This window comes from Lagenorhynchus albirostris, chromosome 12 (genome assembly GCF_949774975.1).
Source record: "Lagenorhynchus albirostris chromosome 12, mLagAlb1.1, whole genome shotgun sequence".
NCBI lineage: Eukaryota > Metazoa > Chordata > Mammalia > Artiodactyla > Delphinidae > Lagenorhynchus > Lagenorhynchus albirostris.
In genome coordinates this window covers 13,828,971-13,843,350 of record NC_083106.1, presented here as the reverse complement: position 1 = coordinate 13,843,350, position 14,380 = coordinate 13,828,971, and the positions used below count along the sequence as shown (strand labels likewise).

Below are 14,380 nucleotides of genomic sequence, written 5' to 3'. Positions count from 1 at the left end.
GCAAGTGACGTGAAGTAACTTGCCCAAGGTGACGTAGCCAGAGCTGGGGCTGGAACCCAGGCACTCTGGCTCCAGAGTCCGGGCTCTTGCCCACTCAACGATGTTACCTAAGTCCACATTATTAATTCTCTTTAGATTTCATGATAATGAGAAAACAATGTCACATACAGGCAGGCGAATCAGTTTCTTATGGTATCTTTCCACGCGCCCGAAGACCTCCTGACAGTAACGTCGGAGTTCATCCAACTCTTCTTCAATGAACGTGGCATCCAGGGGTTCACTCTTTTCTATCAGCTGTTCTCCTTGGGCAATTATCTGCTCAATCTTATTGTGGTTCAATGAGATTTCCTGCTGGAAGGCCTAGGGAGCACATATTGCACGTAATTTTTTATTGCTCACTTGGACATGAAGTAATTCTAAAATACATATTTAGAAAAACCATGTAGGGGATATTAAATTTACCATAGACAATGACAAGCCAAGAGGCTATGACTTTCTAAAGTAAAACATAAAAATTTTAAATCAGAACGGGAGGCAGAAATGGCATTGTTAGCATTCCATGACCAGAGAGGTGCCTTTCGCTAATAAAATTTACCACCGCAGACGGTGCGGGTAAGAGAATCATAGGAACAAACATTCAAACCCATCATAAAGTTGAGAGCACTGGTGGCCCCTGATGAAAAGCAATGGTAAGCAATACAGTGCCACTGCAATAAATTTAGCATTTTAAAGAATTATATTGGATATTTTAATTTTAGATTTCCTGACATGTCAAACGTGACGAAGGAAAGCCATCCGAATGACAATGTCACAAATTCTTCTCAGATGATTTTTTTAAATTGTTTCAGGACATAAGCAGGCATGATTATAATTATTTGAAAAAAAGGTAATTCTGGAGGATTATTTAGACTCATTCTATATGATTCAAAACAGTTCAGCTACAGGGGACAAGTTTCAGGGGATAAATTTTAATTCAACACAAGAATAAACTCTGGAGAAACCTCCCTGGTGGCGCGGTGGTTAAGACTCCGTGCTCCCAAAGCAGGGGGCCCGGGTTCAATCCCTGGTCAGGGAACTAGATCCCACATGCATGCGGCAACTAAGGGTTTGTATGACAAAACTAAGGAGCTGGCGAGCCGTAACCAGGAGCCCACCTGTCGCAACTAAGACCCTACTCAACACCCCCCCCCAAAAAAGAATAAACTCTGGAATAGTTGAAATTGCACAATAATAAAAAGACTGCCAAGGGAGAAGGAGGGTGTTAATAAATGCCATGACCCTGTCAGAGTCCAAAAAGAAGATTCAACTACCACTTGGTAGAAAATGAAGCTTTTAAATATTGATTTACCTGTGAAATGACTTGCAAGAATTGAGGTGAAGGGAGGGATGGAGAGAGAGAGGCTGGGCAGAATACCAGGGCTATTTTATGATTTTTTTTATCCTGAGAATCACTGATTAAAAGCAACTTCCTTGTTTTATTATAACAACCTTAAAGTTATGGGCATCACGACTATTCTTAAAAAAAAAAAACTATCTTATCTTAGGAGGAAAATTTCACAAGCTGCACTGCATATTATTCAAGATGTTAAACACTCTTCCTTTCAGGGAATCCTTACATCTAATATATATCCCTCCCCATTTAAAATGTTTAACTAGCCACTGTGTTTGAGTCATATACTGAAACATACCAAACATGCTTAAAAACTAACTTGGCACCTAAGAATGTAGACTATGTGGAATGAAATCCCAACACGAGAAAGTTGAACTGCTCTGGATCATGTGAGTCAAACAATTTGAAGGTGCTAGAAACAAATCAGAAAAAACAACAAGAACGAAAAACAACAATCCTGGCGATCAAGTTAATAATTAAAGTGTGTATGTTAACGGGAGTTGTATCTCTGGGTAATGCTCTTCATTTCATTTTTAATATCTTTCTTATTTTCTGAATTTGTTTTCAATCAAGAAGAACTAATTTTCTGGACTTCCCTGGTGGCGCAGTGGTTGGGAGTTCACCTGCCAATGCAGGAGACATGGGTTCAAGCCCTGGTCTGGGAAGATCACAGAGTGGCTAAGCCCATGCACCACAACTACTAAACCCACGTGCCACAACCACTGAAGCCCGCGTGCCTAGAGCCCGTGCACTGCAATGAAGAGTAGCCCCCGCTTGCCGCAACTAGAGAAAACCCGCTCGCAGCAACAAAGATCCGATGCAGCCCAAAATAAAAAAATATAAATAAATAAATTTATAAAACAAAAAAAGAACAGTTCTTTAGTATGTTCTTCACAAAAGTATCTAAAAAATCCTTTCCTCTTCAGACTCTCTTAGCACTGATAATTTGAAAAAAAACCCTAATGTATCACCTTGAGTTGCTTTATTTTAGCTTGAACATCACACTCGGAAAAATGCTCAATGTTAGTGAGCTGCAAATCCATCTCTGTCAGCCACACCAGGATGCTGTCCCGTGCAGTCTCAAACTCTTCCCGCTGGCCAATGAAATGCTGGATGTGAAAAGAAAAGAATAACAGTGAAAAAGCCCACAAACACGTGCTGAGATGGAACCGCCAATTCCAACATTCTCCTGGAAAGTCATTTTCTCAACGAGCTACCAGAACCCTGCAATTTTTTGCCATGTAAATTCATGCTGGATACCTCAATCTCTTGCCATCCCAGTCTTACAAAGTCACTGAGACTATGTCCTAATATTGTGTACAAATGGCCCAATCCTGTCCTCCGGGCCTCTAGGCTACAGAGGAGGCGTAGTATAGACCTTGAGTCTGCGCAAGATGGAGGTGACGCGCTTCTGCAGGTTGTCCCATCTCTGGTTGCCTTCGTGGATCATATGTTTCAGGCTGCATGCCGAGTCGGTGCGGTTCTCTCTGGCCAGGCGGCGGTACTGCTTGTTGATCAGTTCCAGCTGGGTCAGGGTCTCATGGACCTGTCGCTGGAAACCCTAAGACCACAAAGAGGCACATCAGACAGGGAGATCAGCGGAGGGCTCTCAGCAAGGGTGTCTGGGCTTCACATTGTGATGTCAGGCAGAACAGGAAGTCAGCTTTTCCCCCAAAATGGGAAAAGACAATTTCTAACCAGCATATACTTCCACTTGTTAAAGTAAAGTCATATAATCGGTGTGGCTTAGGAAAGGGAGTTGATCAAACAAAAATATGAAAGAAAATGGCAAACAGTAATAAATATATGTATATACACAAATACATATACAATATAAATATATAATATATGCACATACATAGAGAACATACATACATATGATATATACATATATATAGAATACACACATATACATATAACATGTACACATATATAACATATACATTAGAACATACACATATATAATATAGTTTTTAAAATAATTAACAGCCTGAAAAAACTTTCCCATAAAGCAAACTGATTACATAAATATGTATGTATGCCTAAATGTGAGTTTAAAATGTTCAAAATTTCTGATGTCCACACTGAGAAAAGATATCATAGAACTGTCTCTTTAATTTGTAAAATATGTTCTTTCCTAAGAAATCCAGAAATTGCCTCAATTCTGGTGTCTGTTAAAAAAAATAAAACTACCTTTTGCTGAAGGTCTTCTAAATGCAAGCTATTATTAACTTTTAAGAAAAACAGCTTAGTAAAAAAAGTGTGGAACATGCTCTGTTTCTTTTTTGTTGCCCTCCTGAATGACTCAGTTTTCATAAAACGTTTTCGAGCTGATGTGACACCTTACATAGTAGTAGCTATTTACTTCGGAGGTTACCCCATGCACAGCTTAGAGTTTCCACAGGTAAAATACTCTCTCTTCTTTTTCTCTGTAATGTAGCATAACCCTAGCGTAAGAATCATTTGGTCAAAATAAAATGAAGCTTTTTTATTTCAAACTTATGTGTATGATTTATGACTGATTTTCATCCTGGCATTGGACAGAAAATTGTATAACTGATTGTACTGTACTCATCTAAATCCCCAAGTTTTGCTTCCTTTGGCTTGTCACACTATTTACATGCCACCACACTTCTGCCTCTGAAATGGTTTTTCTTCTGAGGGTTGCTTTAAGAACCTTTATCCGAGTAAATCCAACCTTGTATTCTACAAACTTTATATTATTTCCCCAGAAAAGGAAGTGGTAAGGAAAGTTCAGCTTTTGCCATTACTGGAAGTCACAGAATATGTTTTCTCACTGGCGTGAACGCGGGCACCATGGTTGGGTACCCCAGCACACCCAGATCTGTCCCCAATATTTGTGCAATTGAACAGGCAAAGACTGCCGTAAACAAAATTTTGGTTTTGTAATTTATTTCTGTCTCTTAAGAAAATTAACTACAAAGATAAGTAATAAAATCATTCATTTTAACTAGCTATATAACTATACAGCATTATAAGCTTAACTACATGGCTAACCTTTGCTATAAAATCTGAGGGTCTAAAATAGCATCAACAAGGATCTTACATAATCTGCTTTGGAGTGTAAGCCAACTATAGAAGGTTTAACCTTTATGAAGCTGAGTGTCATAAGATGCAGTACAAGAATATTTCCACTAGCATTGGTTCACACTGGGATGATCTGAAATCTACTGCAGAATTTACTGTGGCTTTTTACTAGAACTTTTGTAAGGGAAAAGGTTTTAGATAGGATTTTTTTCCCCTGGAATTTAGTGGTATAGTTACATATAAGTGCATATTCAGACATCAGAATAACTTATTTATTTCACATAGTATTTGAACACTTTTATAGATTCATGACTTGCCCATCTATGACTCGTAGATTTTAAACTCCACAAGAACAAAAACTAAACTTCATGTTTAGTTCATAAACTTCATAACAGGCCTCCAAAAATGCCTCCAAAAAAATAAATCCAGCTGAATTTGGTTGGATTTTTTTAGTCTTAGTTTAAAATATCTCAGGGAGCTTGGGGCAGACTTAGCAACCAAGAATGATTTTTGTAAGATCCACGCATCAGAACTGCTCTCTGTCAGCGTATCTGAGAACACAACTGCCGATCAGCGGGCACTGATGGGAAAAGAAACTTCAAATTAAAAAATGGTCAGCTTAAGGCTACGTCAGGTCCTCTGTGAAAATGAGAGGCTGAGAAGTTGGGATTTCATCCTGTCCCAGCGACAGAGCAAGGCTCGAGACTGCCCAGAATGGCAAGGAACTAGAATCTGTTACTGAATGATTCCTTTGTTTATGAATACAATTATACTGCTGTCATTTTTGTCTCTATAAAATTGAAAAATCTTGGTGACTCAAGAATGGCGCTGCTCGTCATTTATAATTAGAGATGGTTTATGATTTAAAATCTTTGATCAATTCTGGAGCCAATTCTATTTTATCAATGATTAAAAAATACATATATATCTATGCTCCAGTTAGGTTAAAAAAAATCAAGAAAATACATTGAAAGACAGATAGATGTTTTTGTTTTTGTTTTTGAAACATCTTTATTGGAGTATAATTGCTTTACAATGGTGTGTTAGTTTCTGCTTCATAACAAAGTGAATCAGTTATTGATTCAGATATGTCCCCATATCTCTTCCCTCTTGTGTCTCCCTCCCTCCCACCCTCCCTATCCCACCCCTCTCGGTGGTCACAGAGCACCGAGCTGATCTCCCTGTGCTATGCGGCTGCTTCCCACTAGCTAGTTGTTTTATGTTTGGTAGTATATATATGATCATGCCACTCTCTCACTTTGTCCCAGCTTACCCTTCCCGCTCCCCATATCCTCAAGTCCATTCTCTAGGAGGTCTATGTCTTTGTTCCTGTCTTGCCCCTAGGTTCTTCATGACCATTTTTTTTCGGTATGGAAAACCATCATATCTGAATCTTAGAAGGTTGACTGTAAAAAATTATGAAATCAAAAGAATGCCAAGATATTTTGGGGGGAATCATGATTCATGCTTTCTAACAGAATTGAATAATTCTATAATGTAATGATGAGCATTACTACTTTATTTGTAATTCTTGACAATCTTAAAGTAAAAACTTCCTTTCTCTTCTTCTTTGCCTACTTATGAGGTAATAATAAAGATGGCCAGAAAGTCATCACCTAGCTGTCTGAACAAATAATATGTGGGTGAACAGATTGTTTAGGTCTTGGGACACCAACTACCAGCTGGCTACTCTCGTAGCAAAATAAAGATGAAATATTTGAAACTGAAAATCACCTCAAATTTCTTTAGTTCGTCCTTGGCAACTGTATAGAGCACCCCAGAAGAGCTGGGGAAGGCAGCTACCCTTTCTGAGCATTTCAGCCAATCTTCAAAACGAGAAAAGTCATCCAGAAACTTCTGCCACAATCTCCACGTCTCTTCAATTCTAAGACAGAAATGAAAGAACAGAATCTGATCGCTTGAGACTGTTTGTGCTCCAGAACCCTGTCTGGTACCTGCAACAGGACTAAGAGTGCCCAAAACAAGCAACCCGGTGCCAAAAAATAACCGTTCCTTGAGCCAAACTTGCCCAGACTGAAAAAGAAACAACTGTTTGAGCTAAGATGAAACAGCTGTGCGTGCGGGCAGGCGTGTGTGTGTGTGTGTGTGTGTGTGTGTGTGTGTGTGTGTGTGTGTGTGTGTGTGTGTGTGTGTGTGTGTGTGTGTGTGTGTGTGTGTGTGTGTGTGTGTGTTTAAACACACGTCCTGCAGCTCTGGATTTGGAATTAGTCAAACTGAGTAAGACAAGCACATGGTGTGAACTGTTCTGGGTACACGCAAGGAAGTTTAAAAGTGCAGCACCGTGGGCTTCCCTGGTGGCGCAGTGGCTGAGAGTCCGCCTGCCGATGCAGGGGACGCGGGTTCGTGCCCCGGTCCGGGAAGATCCCACATGCCGCGGAGCGGCTGGGCCCGTGAGCCATGGCCGCTGAGCCTGCGCGTCCGGAGCCTGTGCTCTGCAACGGGAGAGGCCACAACAGTGAGAGGCCCGCATACCGCAAAAAAAAAAAAAAAAAAAAAAGTGCAACACCATGCCTGCAGTGCACACTCATACCAAGCTTCCGTTTAACTTATACTAAGGTTTGAAAATCCATTTAAGTTCAATGTCAAATTTACCCTAATCAAAATCTACCCATGATGGCAAGATAAACAGTATCCTTTCAAGAGTTCCCCAGAGAGCACAAAGATTATGTGCCTGAAGTCACTGTGATAATTTTCTAACATAATCACTATTTTTTTTACCACCTTGAATTTCAAAGGGCTTAAAGATATGTCCTTTGTTTTATTATTTCCTTTTCCATGAAAGAATGTTAGTTTTCCAGAGCACCAATTCTGTAACATTATATTTGTTCAGCAAGGGCGTATTTTAATTTCTCTGAATTATATTTAAACTGTTAGGTCAGGTGTAACTTGGCTTGTTATATTTATATATGACCTTTATACGTACTTATTTTCCCAAGTAAACGTAGATGATGGCAACTTTGGGAAACCAAGGCTATTTTTGGACATTGCAACCAAAAGCAAATAGTGAACCGTAGACACTCTGGGTAAATTTTTTGTTTTTTTGGTCCTTCCTCTTTCGCAACTATTTGCACAGCCCGGCTTACTTTAGCCTTCTTTCCATGGACACAGCACAGATATTTCTCCATCGCCGGTCCAGGTTGCGCGTAGCCTGCTGGATGGACCCGCACTCGGCATCTGTGGCACAGGCATCACAGTCATGCAGGAGAACCTCGCACAGGTTGAGGACAGAGGCCACACCCGTGCTGTGTTTCTCTATGTCTCTCTGAAGCTCCTGCAGGGAAGGAGACATGCTTCATTCAAACGCTTGCGTACAGATGGGAGAAACCGCAGCAGTATATTCACTGACTCAGAAATGCTCAGGCAAAACCTCGACAAACATTTCATTTGTTTGAACGCATGAAGTTTCTTCAAGTTCCTTTATAAAATACCGCAACCTCAAAAGTATGAGAAAATGAATCTAGAAATATTTTAGCTATGTGAGCAAAGCCAAAATATCAACTGAACAAATAAAAGAGGCTACGTCAACTGTATTGAGTAAAATGAGCTTCTTTAGTGATAGAAAAATGAATCTTGCCCCAGTCTCTACTTCACAGATTTTCCCTTCCATTCCAATCTATAGATCAGTCAGTCAAAGGAATACATGTGCTCCTGTTAAGAGCTGGCACTCAAAAACTGGGATTTGATCTCCAAAGATCTACAAACTGTTTTAAACAGTTAATGCCCCCGTCATTAAAAGGTACCATGGTTGAAGGGACCTAGGTTTTCTGTCATGTATGGCATCGTTATCAGCAGCAGCTTCCTCAGTGAGCAAATATAAATGTAGGACAGAAATAGGAAGATATGAAATATGATAATAAAGTTCAATTTTTGTTAATATTTTTATTTTATATTTTTAGACCAGCAATTCCTGTGATAACTTCCATATAACTGAGAGGTTATGCAAGAGATTTGAAACGACAGTTTAGTGAAATAGAAATATTGTACAGAATTTATTTTCTTGTGTCTATGGAGTTTATGAAATCTCCAAAATTAATCAAAGGCACTGTTATTGCATTCAACAGTAAGCTAGAGTTTGTATAGAAGATATTAGAACATGGTGTTAAGGAGAAAAACAGGAAGAAGAATATACATACAAGAATATAAATCCCAGCTAACTGAGTAAGTTGAGGAATTATCAAGAGAAAAGCTAGGCAAATTCGAGAACTGTATAAAAGAAAAGGAAAATACATTGAGGACCTTGATGAATAGGGCAAGCAAAACATGACACCAACAGGCTTCCTTTTTAATAATGGAATACTCTTGAGTAAATTGAGTTAAAAGCTCAACAGAAAAAATAATGCACATTTTGCATTTATATTCTATGTGGTTAATATGAAGATTTCACATGGTAGAACTCTGGGCAAATTCAATGCCTTGTTTATCGTTCACCTGTTGATGAATACTTAGGTTGTTTATATGTATTCACTTGTAAATAATGCTGCAATGAACATGGGGGTGGAGATATCTTCTTCAAGATAGTGATTTCATTTCCCTCAGATACATACAAAAGTGGAATTGCTGGAACATATATGGTAGTTCTATTTTTAATTTTTTGAAGAAAGTCCATACTCTTTTCCATAGTGGCTGCACCAACTTACATTCCCACCAACAGTGTAGAAGGGTTGCATTTTCTCCAAATCCCTGTCAATACTTTTTATCTCTTGTCTTTTGATAATAGCCATTTTAACAGGTGTGAGGTGATATATCATTGTGGTTTTTATTTGCATTTCCATAATGATTAGTGATGCTGAGCATCTTTTCATGTACCTGTTGGCAATTTGACTATCTTCTTTGTAAAAATGTCTATTCAGGGCTTCCCTGGTGGCGCAGTGGTTGAGAGTCTGCCTGCCCATGCAGGGGACGCGGGTTCCTGCCCTGGTCCGGGAAGGAAGATCCCACATGCTGCGGAGTGGCTGGGCCCGTGAGCCATGGCCGCTGAGCCTGCGCGTCCGGAGCCTGTGCTCCACAACGGGAGAGTCCACAACAGTGAGAGGCCCGCGTACCGCAAAAAAAAAAAAAAAAAAGTCTATTCAGGTCGTTTGCTCATTTTTAAATTGGATAATTTATTTTTTGCTATTCATTTGTAGGAATTCTTTGTATATTTTAGATATTAACCCCTGATCAGATATGTGGTTTGCAAACATTTTCTCTCATTCCTAGGTTGCCTTTGCATTTGGTTGATCATTACTTTTGCTGTGCAGAAGCTTTATAGTTCGATTTAGTCACACCTATTCATTTTTGTTTTTGTTGGTTGTGCTTTCAAAAATCACTGCGAAGACCAATGTCAGGAAGCCTTTTCCCTATGTTTTGCTCTAGGTTTCAGGTCTTAAATTTAAGTCTTTAATCCATTTCAAGTTAATTTTTCTAAGCTGTGTAAAACAGAGGTCTAGTTTAACTCTTTTGCATGTGAATGTCCAGTTTTTCCAACACAATTTTTTGAAAAAACTACCTTTTCCCCATCGAGTATTCTTATTAGTCAAATATTAGTTGACTGTGTATGTGTGGGTTTATTTCTGGGCTCTCTATTCTGTTCCACTGGTCTATGTATCTGTTTTTATGCCAGTACCATATTGTTTTGATTACTATAGTTTTGAAATATAATTTGAAAGCATAAAGTATGATGCCTCCAGCTTTGTTCTTCTTTCTCAGGACTGCTTTGGCTATTAGGGGTCTTTTTTGGTTCCATACGGCTTTTAGGATTTTTTTCTATTTCTGTAAAAAGTGCCATTGGAATCTTGACAGGGATTGCATTGAATCTATACATTGCTTTGGTTGTATGCACATTTTAACAATATTAATTTTTCCAATACATGGAATATCTTTCCATTTATTTATGTTTTATTCAATGTCTTTCATCAATGTCTTATAGTGTCAGAGTACAGATTTTTCACCTCCTTGGTTGAATTTATTCCTAAGTATTTTACTGTTTTTAATGTTATTGTAAATAGGATTGTTTTCTTTGTTTATTTTCCAGATACTTCATTGTTAGTGTATGGAAACACAGTGATGTTTGTATGTTGAATTTGTATGCTACAACTTTCCTGAATTTATTAGTTATAAAAGTCTTCTGGTGGAGTCTTTAGGATTTTTCTATATATAAGACCATGTCACCTGCAAACAGAGACAATTTTTACATCTTCCTTTCTGAGCTGGATGTCTTTTATTTCTTTTTCTTGTCTGAGTTCTCTGGCTAGGCCTTCTAGTGCTATGTTGAATCGAATTGGTTAGAGTGGGTACCCTTGTCCTGTTTCTGATCTTAGAGGAAAAGCTTTCGATCTTTCACCACTGAGTATGTTAGCTGCAGGTGTGTCATATATGTCCTTTATTATGTTGGGGTCCATTCCTTCTGCACCCAATTTGTTGAGAGTTATTATCATTTGAATTTTGTCAAATGCTTTCTCTGCATCTATCGTGATGATCGTCTGATTTTTATCTTTCATTTTAGTAATGTAATATATTACATTTACTGATTTGCATATGTTGAATCATTCTTACATTCCAGAACGAATCCAACTTAATCACAGTGTATAATCCTTTTAATATGCTGATGAATTTGGTTTGCCAGTACTTTGTTGAGAATTTTTGCATCGATATTGATCAGGCATATTGGTTGATAGTTTTCGTTTCCTATGGTGTCCTTATCTGGCTTCAGTATCAGGGTAATGCTGGCCTCATAAAACGAGTTTGAGAATGTTCTTTTCCCTTCAATTTGTTGGAAGAGTGAGATGAATTGGCTGTAAATGTTTGGTAGAGTTCACCTATGAAACCATCTGGTCTTGGACTTTTCTTTGTTGGGAGGTTTTAAATTATTGATTCCACCTCCTTTCATTATTGATCTGCTCAGATTTTCTATTTCTTCATGATTCAATATTGGTAGATTGTATGCTTCTAGGAATTATCCACTTCTCCTAGGTTGTCCAAATTGTTGGCTTATAATTGTTCAGAGTAGTCTCTTATGATCCTTGGTATTTCTTGTAATGTGCCCACTTTCGTTTGTAATTTTTATTTATTTTGGTCCTCTTTCTTTTTTAATTGATTACTCTAGCTAAAAGTTTGTCAATTTTGTTTATAATTTCAAAGAACCAACTCAGTTTCGTTAATCTTTTCTGTTGTTTTCCTATTCTGTATTTCATTATTTCTGCTCTACTCTTTATGATTTCCTTCCTTTTGCCAACTTTGGGCTTCGTTTTTTCATTTTTTTTCTAGTTCCTTGAGGTATAAAGTTAGGCTGTTTATTTGAAATCCTTATTTTTTCTTAATGGAAGCATTTATCACTATAAACTTTTCTCCTAGAACTGCTTTTGCTGCATCCCATAAGTTTTGGTATGTTGGGTTCCTTTTTTTGTTTATCTCCAGATATTTTTTTATTTCTCTTTTGATTTCTTCTTGGATCCACTGGTTGTTCAGGAGTGTGTTGTTTAATTTCCATGTATTTGTTAATTTTCCAGCTTTCTCCCTGTTATTGATTTCTAGTCTCACATCATTGTGGCCGGAAAAGATACTTGATGCAACGTCCATTTTCTTGAATTTATTAAGACTAGTTTTATGATCTAACATACAATCTCTCCTGGAAAACGTTCCATGCTCTCAGGTTGGGGTGGGCCTGGGGGTGCTGCTGGCTGGGCCCTAGAGCCACCTCTGACTGGGTGAGGTCACAGGGTACGTCCCCTGGCAGGGCAGTGCCACTGGTTGGACCCTGCGATTGGGCAGGGCTACAAGCTGGTCTCTGTAATTGGTCTTTTTTAAAAGATTTATTTATTTATTATTTATTTAATTTCTTTTTGGCTGTGTTGGGTCTTAGCTGCGGCACGCGGGATCTTTCACTGTGGTGTGTGGGCTTCTCTCTGGTTGTGGCGCACAGGATCCAGAGCACGTGGGCTCTGTAGTTTGTGGCACGTGGGCTCTCTAGCTGAGGTGCGCAAGCTCAGTAGCTGTGGAGCGCGGGCTTAGTTGCCCTGCGGCATGTGGGATCTTAGTTCCCTGACTAGGGATCGAACCCGCGTCCCCTGCATTGGAAGGCGGATGCTTTACCACTGGACCACCAGGGAAGTCTCACTGTAATTGCTCTTGATGGGGTCTTAGGCTGTGCTCCCAGACCAGAAGGTGCTGCTGGCTGGACTCTGTTCAGGTGAGGCCTCAGGCTGTGCTCTGTGATCATGCAGGGCTGCAGGCTGTGCCCTGGAGTTGGGCAGGGCCACAGTCTAGGCTTTGCCATCAGGTAGACCGCTGGCTGTGCTCCCCTGTTGGGCAAGATTACTGGTCAGGCTCTCTGGTTAGGAGAGCCTGACAGCTGAATCCCACAGTGAGTGGGCCTAGAGACTGTGCTCCATGGTCTAGCTGGGCTGTTGTCTAAGCTTTCTTCTTGGGTGGGGTCGCAGGCTATGCTTGGTAATTGGACGGGGTCACTGGCTGGGCTTCCTGACCAGGCAAGGTTGCAGGCTGTGTTCAGTAATCAGACAAGGGCCTTGAGTGGACTCCACCACTGAGTAGAGTTGTAGTCTGGGCTCCATGGCTGGGTGTGGTTGTAGGTTGGGCTCTGAGGATGCCTAAGGTCACTGTTCAGGCTCCTTGGTTATGCAAGGCCAGAGGCTATGCTCAACAGTTGGTAGGGCTTCTGGCTTGGCTCCCCGCCCAAGCAGGGCTGTTGGATGGGCTCCATGGCTGCCTGGCTTCTCTGGCCAGGCTTCCTGGTGGGGGGGTACGGAGACTGTGCTCAGCTGTTGGGTGGGGCTGGGAATCTGCCTCCCTGCCCAGGCCGGGGGGGTAGAAAGAGCTCCAAGGCCTGTAATGCCAGTTGTCTGGGGACCCAAATGAAGCAGAGCTGCTAACTGAGTTTGCAGGCTAGACGGGGCCGCTGGCTGGTCTCTGCTGATGAGCAGAGACGCTGGCTGGCATCTCTGCTGGGTGCAGCTGCAAGCAGGAATGCAGCCCACCCAGATCTGAGTGCAGGTGCTGTAAGCCCCATACCCCTTCTCCATCGCTATCCGATCCCCAGTGACTAAGCCTCATAGATTTCCTTAGTGATCCCCATGAAGAGAGACCCAAGCGGGCCTCCTGGGAAGCGTCACACAATACTGGGGGAGCTGGGTGTCCACTTTGGCCTCTCTCTTTTTTTAAAATTTTCGGCCGTGCCCCACGGCTTGCAGGATCTTAGTTCCCTGACTAGGGATTGAACCTGGGTCCCTGGCAGTGAGAGTATGGAGTCCTAACTACTGGACGGCCAGGGAATTCCCCACCTTGGCCTCTCTTTTCCAACTGGAGAAAGCACAGGCTGGGTGCTCTGGCGTGGTGCTGTGACAGCCTGGGGCAGGCGATGCGGGCAGAGTGCAGCCACTCCTCTCACCTTCTAACGTGGTCCTTCTCGGTCTCTGATGTCCAAGGGCTGCTGCAGCCTCACCCTGGGTTCTGGGATTTTCACAATGGTGTCCTGTCTATGGATAGTTGCTTGTTGGTCTTCTTGTGATGGGGACTTAAGTCAGGAACGGCTTATGCCACCGTCTTGGTGACATCACTCCTCCATATACTTTTGAATCTCTCTCAGAGGGGCGACTCATAAGGGGAAACCACTGTGGGAACCAGCGATGGCATGTGAAACCCAGAACTCTAATTGACGAACTGTTGGAGGCTCAGTGTGGACACCTCTGACCCACCCAGTCATGGGGGCCCCCCAATTTGGTGAGATTTACCTCCAGGAGCTTGACCAGGTTAACACAGTAAACACTGGAGAAAAATCCCCCTGTGCTTCTGCTCAGAAGTTTTTGTTCAGATCAATATATAAAATAAGGCTTGAGGGGGTCTTATAATTATATAAGTACCCAAATACAGATCACAATTTTAGTCTCAGTTTTAACTTCCATTGGTGATGGCCTCAAATTGTCACAT

General features: G+C 40.9%; 1 protein-coding gene across 2 annotated transcripts in view; it reads right to left on the bottom strand.

Annotated features, from left to right (window-relative positions):
* Nucleotides 1-14,380, bottom strand: part of SYNE1 (spectrin repeat containing nuclear envelope protein 1) — a 456,320-nt gene that overhangs the window by 24,196 nt on the left and 417,744 nt on the right. For both annotated transcript variants that reach the window (XM_060168000.1, XM_060168001.1), the window contains 5 exons: nucleotides 7,543-7,730; nucleotides 6,173-6,323; nucleotides 2,769-2,951; nucleotides 2,362-2,499; nucleotides 169-360 (listed from right to left, as the gene is read on the bottom strand). In XM_060168000.1, coding sequence (XP_060023983.1) covers nucleotides 169-360; nucleotides 2,362-2,499; nucleotides 2,769-2,951; nucleotides 6,173-6,323; nucleotides 7,543-7,730 — 852 coding nt within the window. The remainder of the gene's footprint in view (nucleotides 1-168; nucleotides 361-2,361; nucleotides 2,500-2,768; nucleotides 2,952-6,172; nucleotides 6,324-7,542; nucleotides 7,731-14,380) is intronic.